The sequence below is a fragment of the Manacus vitellinus genome, unplaced genomic scaffold, assembly GCF_001715985.3.
Source record: "Manacus vitellinus isolate BGI_N305 unplaced genomic scaffold, ASM171598v3 scaffold_32_pilon, whole genome shotgun sequence".
NCBI classification, from domain to species: Eukaryota; Metazoa; Chordata; class Aves; order Passeriformes; family Pipridae; genus Manacus; species Manacus vitellinus.
Window position 1 is genome coordinate 2,427,902 of NW_021940460.1, and position 12,247 is coordinate 2,440,148.

The following is a 12,247-nucleotide window of genomic DNA, read 5'->3' on the forward strand; positions in this document are numbered from 1 at the left end:
GGCCCTGAACAGCCAGAGGGATTTCAGAAGGAAGAGGAAAACAAGGAGCTCAACTGTAGCATCCATGTGAAAACACCACCTGCAGGTCTGACCCACCTGAGGTCACGATTCCCAGGGGAGGAAAACCCTCCTCCAGCCCACCCAGCCCTGCCCGAGCGCTCAGGACCCCGCGTGGGATCACCCGACTACAAACAAGCCTCTGCTCCAAATATGTCACCTCACATTTCCTTGATGTGCCTTGATGTCCTCCAATAATATCTGAGGGTTTACATTGGGGGCTGGTCTTTTTGGAAGATAAAAAAAACAAAGCCCTGAGTGTGGATCCAGGTCCTCAGCTCACCTCTCGTTGCCTTGATGCTGCAGCACAGAAAATTCCACCCTGTGCTGCAAAGCCCAGATAAAAAGGGGTGTTTGTGGATATTGCTGCAGCCTCACGTAGAAAAAAGCTGATTTGGAATCAGAGCAGAGCTTAGTGAATTTTAAACCAGCCAGGCTCAGTCCTGAGCCAGTGACAGAACTAATGGTTATTCCATAGAAACTTGACAGTACTAAATGAGAGCTTTATTTGAAAAGAAAGAAGCATCTGAACCACACACTGAGATTAAAGGACTAACTTTGGTATTTCTAAAGCTACTGTAAGTCATTTTTGGAATTAATTAATTCCCCTCTCTCAGCATCTCTCCTCTGGACTCCCATAATTACCATGGCAGCTTTGTAAGCAGAGAGAAGAAAATTCCAACAGCACCTAAAGCTGGAGTGGAACTTTCTCAAAACAGTTTACACCAAATCTGCTGAACAGCAAACACAGCCCAGAGGAGGGAGAGGGTTTGTGTGCAAACATTTGATGGTACAAATCACCAGCCAGGCAGGCATAAGCTGCACAGCATTAGTGCTATTCCAGGAGGGCAGGAACTCTCCTGCACTTGGGGCTGTTTTTACCCTCAGGGACTCTCAGGATTTCCCAGCACAGGTCATGCATTTTTGTTTGGTTTTTTTTTTCCTTTTCCCTGGGCTGTATTATCAGAGACTCCCACTCTCCTATTTCTGAATTATGTTTCCATTCTCTGTGTGCCCTTTGCAAGGGCAGAGAGATTTACCAGTCACTCCCTGGAAAAATGTATCCATCAACTGAACTGCTTCCCACCTTCACTCCATAGCAGTAATATTTCTCTCCATCACTTACTCTAAGAGAGAATTATGTGACTTTAATGTCTGTGGTCTTCAAAACCAGCACAAACTATGGCAACAATAAAGGAGAACATGATATATTAGAGGGACTCAGAGAACTGAGGGCTGCTCCTCCAGGATATCCTAAAGGATAAAGGGACACGAGAATTCTTCTGTTCCTTCAAAGAAAATATCATTTCTACTTCAATGCATGGAATTAATAAAGCCTCACAGAATCCCAGAATGGTTTGAGTTGGAAAGGGACCTTAAAGATCACTCAGTCCCACCCCCTCCCACGGGCAGGGACACCTTCCACCAGCCCAGGTTGCTCCAAGTCCCGTCCAACCTGGCCTTGGACATTTCCAGGGATCCAGGGGCAGCCACAGCTTCTCTGGGCAACCTGTGCCAGGGCCTCCCCACCCTCACAGCCAACAATTCCTTCACAATATCCAACCTCAATTTCCCCTCTGGCAGTGGGAAGCCATTCCCCCTTGTCCTGTCACTCCAGACCCTTGCAAACAGTCCCTCTCCATCTTTCCTGTTGGCGCCTTCGGGCACTGAAAGACCAGTCAGGTCTCCCTGAAGCTCCTCTCCTCCAGGCTGAACAATCCCAGCTCTCCCAGCCTTTCCTCCCAGCAGAGCTGCTCCATCCCTCTGATCCTCCTGGTGCTCCTCAGATGAGCTCAGCAGTTCCTTTGGCACGTGGAGATGGCACTGGGACTACAAAGGGCAGCAGCAATTTATTCAAATGGCTTTGGGCATCACCTGAGCAGCATCACTGGGTGCTCAAGCCCTGAGGGATCTCTAGGTAAGATATTTCCCCATGGTTTTATTCTCCAGGAGCCCAAATTTGTCTGTTCTGCTCTGGGGGTCAAACAGCTCAGCCCTGCTGGAAGTTCCTCTGGAGTCCCAGTCAGTGCTGCAGAATCATGGAATCACTGAGGTTGGAAAAGACCTCCAAGATGGAGTCCAACCTGTCCCCCAGCACTGCCAAGGCCACCCCTAACCCATGTCCCCAAAGGCCACAACTACACAGTTTTTAAACCCCTCCAGGGATGGGGACTCCCCCACTGCCCTGGGCAGCTGGGCCAGGGAAGGACAACCCTTTCCATGGAGAAATTTTCCCAATATCCAACCTGACCCTCCCCTGGCACAGCTGGAGGCCGTTCCCTCTCCTCCTGTCCCTTGTTCCCTGGGAGCAGAGCCCGACCCCCCCCCCGGCTCCCCCCTCCTGTCAGGGGGTTGCAGAGCCAGAAGGTCCCCCCTGAGCCTCCTTTTCTCCAGGCTGAGCCCCCCCAGCTCCCTCAGCTGCTCCTGCTGCTCCAGCCCCTTCCCTGCACACACTCCAGCCCCTCAGTGTCTCTCTTGTCAGGAGGGGCCCAAAACTGTCCCCAGCCCTCGAGATCCCCCAGCAGTGCCAGCACAGAGGGACAGAGCCACAACAACCTGCTCCTCACTGCTTAAGCCCTGGGGTGGTTTGTGGGGTTCTGATGGGGGTTTTTTTTGTTTCAAAAATCAATCCCAATAAAATCCATCTGCTGTTTGTGGAGCTGCTAAGTTGGCTGGAAAGACATGGCCATGTTTTGTGCCCGAGGCAGCTCCAGCCTGGCACAGCCCACTGGGGACTTCCATCCCTTCCTGTATCCTTTCCCTGCCCCTGCTTCAGCTCCCCCCACACTGCTCCAGCTCCATTTTGCTTTCATTGATTCTGCTCCAACAATATTTCCACAGGCACCCCAGGGAAGCGACAGTGTAACATCCCCAACATGGAACAGCAGCTCCTGGGCTTTTCCTACTGATTTTTCTTCCCCTTAATAAACCTTTGGCTCCCAAGGCAGGAAGCATGTTGCCATCTATCACTCTGAAAAAAGTAACACAGCTTTTCTTTTCCCACTTTGCAGCTCATTTCTAGTCCAGAACCATTTTTTCCCCCCCTGCTCTTTCTCCTTTCACAGTTCCAGGTCAAGGGTAACTGTGCTGAGGATGCACAGGCACATTTCAGGGAATATTTATGAATTTGTTTAATGGAGAAGAAGCTCCCAAAGGAGAGAATTGGGATGTCCTTACAGGCCTCTTGACACTTAAGCAATATTTTCAGATGCTGACAAGTCTGTCCCTAATGATTCCCTGTTCCCAGCCCTTTTTGGGAAGAGAGCAGGGAGTAGTAAAGGAAAGAAAAGGTTATTCCTTAGTCCAGGGTGATAAAGGCTTTACTTAAAGGACTTGAAAGACTTCAGGGTTGGAGACTCTCCCAACCCTCTGGGCACCACCTTGGCTGAAGAAGCTGATTTTGATGTCTGAGCTGACCCTTCCAAACAGAACCCCAAGTCTGTGTCCCTTGTTCTACCACAGCAGGTGGGTCTGTGGGTTCAGCGTGGGCTGACAGGGGGTTACAGACTCCTCCAGAACCTTCCACTGCTTACACTCACTGAATCATGGAAAAGGTCCCTAAGATATCAAACCCAACCAAGTTTATCACATTTGGGAAATCAAATAAAACCTCTCAAAAAACAGCCATGTCTATACAGAGACAGAATGAACAAACATCCAACTCACAACAGGTTCCTATTTGAAGGAAAAGCAGTGCTACTGAGAGGGGATAACTGCAGCTTCAGTCAGAAAGAGCTGTTTGAAGAATTCCTGAAAACAGGAATACCCTGAATGCTGCTGCTTAATTATTAATGGGAAAACACAACCTGGAAGTTTCAGAATTAACACAAAAGCAGGGGATTAGGGCTGGGTATTTCCTGATCACTTTTAACCTCACTTGTACAGAAGAGCCAAGATTCCCCATCATCCAAACCAGTTTAACCACTGTGGAAATCTCTGTGCTCACCAAGGGAAAAGATGTAACAACCACCAAGGTGCAACTCCCCTCCTCCCCTGCAGGCAGCACCAGACACCCAGTGGCTGAGGGAAAGGTCAAACAGCTCAGAAAACAATAAATGTGCCACAGGAGTTTCTTCCCTCCCATCTCTGTGATGTCCCACACCTCACATCTCCCTCCCAGATGACCAGAATGTTCTCCCCCAGGCTCTGAAGGTGCCACTGCTGGTTGTCTCCTCAAAGCACCACGGATGGGGTGGGAGGAGAAGTTACCTCTGAACTGCCTGATCATGTTCTGGTGGTTCTCAATGGCCTCCTGCAGGATCAGCTCGGGCTGGTCCATCTTCCAGCGCCACTCTGTGCCCACGGGGTTCGTGTGGTGTCTGCAGGGAGAGGAGACAAGGCACTCACTGGCATTTGAACACACCTGGGAGGACCCACCTGCCACCTCTGGCAGTGTTTAACAACATTAAAAGCCATGAGAAATTCCCAGCAACATCCTGCTGCTGACCCAACTTTTGGGAGTCATCCTTGACCACCACTCTCATACCTCTCTCCTTCCAGGCTCTGCTCTCCCCAGAGGGGAAAAATGGACCTTGCAGCTTCTATTAAACTTAACATACCTATTCTGAACCCCAGGTGAAAGGTTTCTAAGCTAAAATGATGCTCTGCAGCCACGAAAACCTCTGTGAAGAAAGGAAAACTGGTTCTACCTCCTCTTCTGACCACGGCTGCAGAAAGCTCTGGAGAAGGAAGGTCCCAGGACACCTTTAGTTCCATTTTAAAGGCACCAACCACCACCCTGAGAAGGACAGGATTTGTTTCTAATCCAGTCTTTGTTTTGTGCTGTGGCAACAAGGCACATTAGGGCAGGATGCTTCAAACTCTGAGAGCAGGAAGTCTGCACTGTACCACAGTGGTGGATGTGGTTCATGTCCCAGACTGAAGGAGAAACCCCACAGATCTTCCCTCTGAGGAACAGCACGTTGGGTTAGGAAGCCAACCTTGCCTGGAAAGGACCATTGCACCCAAAACCAGCAAAAGCCCACCCAGGGAAATCCACACAAGCACCTGGAAGGTCTGCAGAGTTTCTCCCCATTTCTTATTTATTAGCATGAGAAGATGGCACAAAACCATTGTAAGTCAGCTGGGAAAACAACCTGCATCCTGACCAGCAAAGGAGACATCACAAGCAACTGGTTGGTCCCCATCATGGCCCCACCTGACAAACACAGCCCAGAGAGAGCCTGTCCCCTGCTCTGAGCAATCCCCCACTCCTGCTGCATTTGGATCAGCACCTAACAGGGACCATCAGCCTTTAAGGATCATCTTAAGTCAATGAATGTCCTTGCTCTCTCTCCATCTTTACTGTTTCTTTCCAAAACATGCTGCAACAGCTCCTTCCTTTTTCCCTCCCAGCCCCACTGCACTCGGAATAATCCACTGAGCAAAGAGCAGCACATTTGGCAGTGTCTGTCACAGAAGCTGTTGGATTAACACAGCTCTGGACAGGGAAACAAGACCAAGCAAAATATCCCCCTGACACTGAGATTTCTGCCCCGGTGCCCCCTGTTTCCAGCCCCACTCTCCAGCAGCCCTGGAAGGCAGCCAAGGAGAGGGCTGGGAGGTTCCTGCTGCATTCAGCCTGCCAGCTCCAGGGACATCAGGACATGATCCCAGCACTTAACTAAGGGAGGAAAGACAGGGAAGTACTTTCTCAGGATGAAGTGGCTTACTGGAGAAAAGTAAAAGACTCTCACTGACTTTGGACAGAGGGGAACGGATTCAAACTAAGAGTAGATGAAATATTAGGGAGAAATTGTTCTCTGTGAGGGTGGGGAGGCCCTGGCACAGGTTGCCCAGAGAAGCTGTGGCTGCCCCAGCCCTGGGAGTGTCCAAGGCCAGGTTGGACGGGGCTTGGATCAACCTGGGATAGTGGAAGGTGTCCCTGCCCATGGCAGGGGGTGGGACTGGATGAGCTTCAAAGTCCCTCCAACCAAACCATTCTGGGATTCTCCAAGTGAAAACCTACAGCTGCACACTCTGCCAGTGCTAAAGCCCAAATTCCAGACCTAGCCTCACTAAACCCAGCCTTTTAGCTCAAACATTTCTTCATCTACTTCAAGAGCAAAGATCCAAGCACTGCTCCCAAACTTCACCACCTCAAGGATCCTTTAAGCCAAAACAGCTTTGCTTTCTGAATTTCCCCTTTTTCTCCCTTATCTGCCAACATGGCAAGTTTTCTGAATGTCAGCTATAAAATGCATTTATAAAACTCTTACATGTTTAACTACATAACTTGTACCTTGTATATTTTATAGGGCAAGTTGGCAGAAAATCAATAAGCTCTGGATACACCCTGGACAGCTGTTGGTGTCCAACAGGCCCTGAATTTTGAACACGTCCTAACTGTTTAATAAACATAGCAGGTCATGTCTACAAAGCAGCTTATTTGGCAAAAAAGGAGTTTCTCTGCTAATAGGAGCATAAAAAAAGCAATGCCTTGTGGCTGAGATTGTTTGATGGTCCCCAGAACACACAGGATTCCACTGTCACCTTCCCATTCCCCCCCAGGCTCTGTGACCCTCCTCATCATCTGCCTCACTGGTGACTCAAGTCTAGAGCTGGTACCTGTGTATGGGATTCCTTCCTTCCCTCCCAAAATAACACAAGGAAAAAAGAAATCCCACCCAAAGCCACACACACCAGAAACCCTTGATTTTAGCAGAGATTCCAAGTGTGAAACAGGTTTGCTTTGATCCTTCAGAGACATTTCACTGCTGCAGCATCTCACCACCATGGAGTGAGGCAGGACTGCAGCAAACACGGTGGGAATCTCCCAGCTGGCTCCCAATTTTCCCTGGCTGACCATCCAGCAGTGTTATCAGACCTGTGATCCACCAGGATTAGGTGACAGCATTCCCAGAGTGTCCCTGGCAGTCCCTGAGACCTCTGTGAAGGTGGATGTGCATCCCCATCCCAATGGCTTGGGGATTGGTTTAATAAATCTGCTTTTGCTTTGTGCCTTCTTCAAAGGATTACTAAAGCCTTCCAAGAATCTTTGAGGGCAAGTGGAACTCGGGGATAAAGTATCATTTGCTCCAGAGCTGGTGATCCCTGGGGGTGAACATGAAGGAAGTGCTGGTGGCAGTGCCCAGGAAAGGACAGAGCACATCCTTCTCAGGGAGGGGAAGAGTAGAATAAAATTAAAGAGAGTCCAAGAAGCATCTTCAGTGAACCCTGAGAACCATCAGGGGAGATCCCAGAGGAGAAGAGCTTAAGGGCAAAGGAGTTGAGGAGAACTGGCAGGTTTTTAAACCCCATTAAGGCAGAAGCACAACCTGCAGCAATAAAAAGCAAAGATACAAAGGGTAACAAAACCCAACCTGCTCTTCTGCAACCTTGTGATCCCTCAGCTGCAAACAAAACCAGCACAGGAACACAGGGGCAACCTCAGAGAGGGGAAGGGCAAAAATCAGACACAACTAGAAAAGGACACACAAAAGGGCTCCCAAGGATGACTCTCCCTGAAATGATGGGAGGAGGAAAACGAGGAACAAGGAAAAAGCTTGTCCAGTGCACAAGCAACCCACGTTTAATGTTCCTCTGGGATGACAAGAAACCTCTTTGCAGCTTTTCTTCTGCTTTTTCCTAAGAGCAAGAGGAAGAGCACAGACTGGGCTGGGAAGAGAACAGGTTAGAGATATTTAAACTCTCTGGGATGGTTCAGTCACCCCAGAGCATGGTGGATAAGTTGGCTCAAAGTAGCAGAGGGTGCCAGGGGTGGTTCAGATTGGACAGTAGGGAAAATTTCTTCATGGAAGTCTTCATGTGGCAGGGCAGTGGGGGAGTCCCATCCCTGGAGGGGTTTAACACAGTGGATGTGGCACTTGGGGACATGGGTCAGTGGTGGCCTTGGCAGTGCTGAGGGAATGGCTGGACTCAAGGATTTTCCCAACCAAAAGGATTCTGTGATCCTCTTCCAACTGACACTTTGGAAATCTTAAGGACAGAAGCTGCTCCCTGATGAAGAAAATACATCCCAACTCCAGGAAATGCTCAGTTTTTGCAGAGCAGTTCCCAAAAAATGATGCTCAGCACCTCCCAGGTGTTTGCCATGTGCTTGTGTCCCCCCATCCCATCCCCTCCAGCACAATCCTGCTTGGCACAGCCTCCAAGACCATTTCACAACTAATCTGAGTGTCAAAACACACCAAAAAGTTGGTGCCTGGGCACCAGCCCCCCGCAGGAACTACCCCAACCCACGTGAGCATCTCCCAGCCAATAATTTGAATATATTCCCCACCAATGCCAGAAATTTGGGAGCTGAGAGTGACAACTACAGAAGCCTTCATCCAGCCCAGGTCCAGAAAAATGCACAGTGCTACAGGATGAAAATCAGAGATTCCAATCCCATTTCACCTGAGGAACATTTTCTCCCAGAAATGCCTGTGATTACTGAGTTGGCAGAGCATCGAGACTCTTTACCACTGACAGGGCCATGAACTGGGGACATTCCATGATTCTTGTCCCATTTATAGGGTTATTTCAAGAGCTCCTGGAAGGCCCAAAATCAACAAACCAGTGAAGAACCAAATGTGAAGGAAACAATACGTCACAATACCTCACTCCTGTAAATAAAACAATAACCAGGGAGAAAAGAGCAACAACTCAGCAGAGCAAGGACTGGTGGCTGGAGATGCAGAGACTCTCTGACGTTCCAAGTTTTCCAAACCTGCAGTGACAACTCCTTTGATATCACAATACTCCCCATTTCCCTGAAGGATTGAGCCTCTGGAGTCAAGTTACTTATTGAGGAGAAGCTTTTGTTTTAATCTGTTTTCAGTTTCTTCTTCATTTTTTAATGACCTGAAGTAGTTCTCCTAGGAGAGATTATCCATTTTGAATCTCTTCATTTTGCAGGGTTTCCAGTGATCACTGGCTTTTGGCCACACACTTATTTAGTGTGTGTACAGAAGAACTTCAGCTGTTTTCTACTGTAAACCTGAAACCTTCAGGTACAGATATAAACAAAGTTACAGCACAAGAAATATGAGCCAATTCCTCCACAGGATATTTCACTCTGTCTGCTTTGCCTCCTCCTCAGATGCAAAAGTAATAAACTCTATTAATTTAAATCTGATTTTGCTGTTCCACCTCTCCACAATAACTGACTGGGTTTCAGACAGTCAGATCAGCTCATCCCAGGAGCTCTGTCTGGTGACTGTGCTGCAGTTTGGTGTCAGGAAGCCTCAGAATCCTCTCTTGCTCTAATTGATTAAAAGATTTGGCCACTTGCACAGCTCCATTTAGGCAATCAGGCTAAAGAGACACTACAGAGCAGGGATGGGGAGGGACAGGCTCCCTCTGTGAGCACAGTTATGTTGCAGTAATTAAGGTGTGGGTTCCCCCCTCCAGCCCAGGAGTTCAGCACAGCTCCAGGCTGCCCTGGGGAACACCAAACAATCCAGCTCACAGAATCCTGGAATATCCTGAGCTGGAAGGGACCATCCAGGACACCCCTACAATCCCAGAGAGCATTGTCCAAACCCTCCCTGAGCTCTGGCAGCCTTGGGGCTGTGCCCACTGCCCTGGGCAGCCTGGGCAGTGCCCAACCAGCCTCTGGGGGAAGAACCTTTGGCTGAGATCCAACCTGAGCCTGCCCTGACACAGCTCCAGGTCATTCCCATCTCTCAGTCTGTTTTTTCTGTCCTCCAAAAAAGCTGCCACATAATCCTTCAGCCCCAACCTCTGAGCCAGCTCTGAGGGGACAGACTGGGCAGCACGAGCCAGTGAGGGGGCACTGGCAGGAGTGGCAGCTCCCAGGGATCTACTGCTCCCAGGGACAAGGAAAAGGAAGGGCTCCAGTGCAGAGCCAAGCTACATCTTTTACAAATTTTATTTGTAAATCAATTTTATTTATTTTAATTACAGCCTAATTTTCTGCAGGTGTTTGGACACTGGCTCCACCCATGAGGTCCAGTGGAAGGTGTCCCTGCCCACAGCAGGGGGTTGGAATGAGATGAGCTTTGAGGTCCCTTCCAACCCAAACCCTTCCATGATTCTATGACTGGTTTGGGGCCAAAATGTGTCAGTGCCAAGCAGCCAACTCCCCTGACATCCAATTCCCAGGGAAAGCAGCTCAACTGCAGCATTTCTTGCCAAAGTGAGGAAGAGAAAACAAACAGGCTCCTTGGCCTTTTCCTCAGCCATCCTGGGAGAGCTGCAGTGGTTGTGCAGTTGGAAACACTGGCAGGCTCTACAAATGTCAAAACCCTGAAAGAAGAGATCAGGGGAAAAAAAAACCACAGAGGCCTTATCTGCAAGGCAGAGCTGCCCAGGGAGAGCAGCAAGGCATAAAACTGGTATTAAAAACATTCTGCCAACAGCAGATCAAAACTATTGCTTTGTGTGTCTCCAACAGCACAGATGGCAAGTGGCTGCTAAGGAGGGGATGTGTTTATCCTGCACCTGCAATCCCATGTTCAGACTCACATGGTTAAGACTCTGCAAGGTGTGGTGGGTATAAAATAAAGTGCAGAGATAGGCCTGACTGCAGGGTTTGTGAGCTGGGCTGGCACAGGATCAGCAGGGATTTGGGGTAGGAAGAAAGGATGGAAATCCTTCTTATTATGTGTGGAATATAATAGATAAGAATCCTTCTTATTATTTACGGAACACACCAAATCACAGCCACACAAAGGCTGCAGCAGCCCAAGCACAGGATCTGCAAAATAACCAAAAAGAAGAAAACTTCTTTCAGCAGCAGGTCTGGTTTATGTCAAGCTTAAGTACATAAAGCAAGCCCTGGGATGAGCCTCAACCTGAGCCTTACATCTTCCAACTTAAAACTCCCAGCTTCCCATGGAAGTATAAGACAACCAGCTGCATTCCACGTGGGAGAGTTAATCTCCTGCCCCCCCATTTCACCCACAGGAGGTAAATATATGAATAAATACATAAAACCTGTCAGCACAGCCCCCTGGAAAGCTGTTTCCTTGCATTCAGGTTGTAACCATCAGGAAAATCAGCATCCTAGGGCTGCTGCTTCCAGGATCCCTCTGAAGTGCAGAGTGACAGTTACAGGATGATGAGTTACAGGCACGTGGAATGAACCAATTTATCCCAATTACTGCACTCTCCAATTTACACTTGCTGGACTTCCCTGACTCAGTCCATGCTCCCCACACAGGCTGCTGCTAAGAAATACTGAACTAGCTCAATTTTAAGAGAAACTGTGTTAAATCCCCTGTGGAGTAATACTGGGAACAAACCACCTCCTCCTCTTTGCTGTTTGGGATGTACCTTCTGTGTAGGGCCAGAGGGACAATCCCATGCCCAGCACTCCCAGGCACTCTGCAGAATTCAGTGCAGCACCAGGAGCTGAGATGTGGGAAAAAAAGAGACACGAGTGGCACATTCTTCTTCCCAACCATTACCCTGCTCTGAAGGAAAGCAGCAGAACTTTCTCATTAAACATTCCATTTGCTGAGTCCTTTCCAGCCAGGATATGAGGAAAGCCCATCAAGAGCACCAATTAACATTTTGGAAGAGACTCCCAAATTCAAACTTAACAGGATGACCAGCGTCTAGTGCTTAAACTTAACACCAAGGCTGGGAACAGCTTCAAAGTGCCTTCAGAGTTAGAGCAGTGCTTTAAATGTTCTCATGAAATATTTGCATTATTAAAACTTGAAGACTATGAGAGACAGAAAGGGGCACTCAGAGGAGTTTGGCTGGTTTTGCATGGAAATATTATCACAGAATCCTAGAACAGTTTGGGTTGGAAGGGACCTTAAAGCTCATCTTGTTCCAAACCCCTGCCATGGGCAGGGACACCTTCCACTAGCCCAGGTTGCTCAGGATTATTTACTGGTATGTGGGACACTCAGGCTGAGGGATGGAACGGGTGTTGTTGGCAACCAGGGGTAAGGCATAAATCCCAAAGGAAACACAGCTCTAATGGGATGAATTAACAAGCAAGGTAGAAGACAAAAGAGCTCAAAAATAACCTCCCTGTCCTCCCACTCAGAGCACTCACACCACTGCTGGTGTTCCTGCTGAGCCTCAGCCTCTCCCCAGTCCCACCCTGCCCGGGGGTGCTTTGAGAACAGGACAGGGACAGGATCCCAGGGTGGGTCAGGCTGGAAGGGACCCCAGTGGGTCACTGGTGCCACCTCCCTGCTCAGGCAGGGCCAGCCCAGAGCACAGGGCACAGGATTGTGTCCAGAGGGCTCTGGAATCTCCCCAGGGA

At 49.0% G+C, this 12,247-nt stretch overlaps 1 protein-coding gene across 1 annotated transcript in view; it reads right to left on the bottom strand.

Annotated features, from left to right (window-relative positions):
• The window catches only part of LOC103759487 (S-adenosyl-L-methionine-dependent tRNA 4-demethylwyosine synthase), a 93,755-nt gene that overhangs the window by 46,160 nt on the left and 35,348 nt on the right, over positions 1-12,247 (bottom strand). Inside the window, exon 10 of the mRNA XM_029961392.1 lies at positions 4,267-4,376. Within this exon, the coding sequence (XP_029817252.1) occupies positions 4,267-4,376 (110 nt within the window). The remainder of the gene's footprint in view (positions 1-4,266; positions 4,377-12,247) is intronic.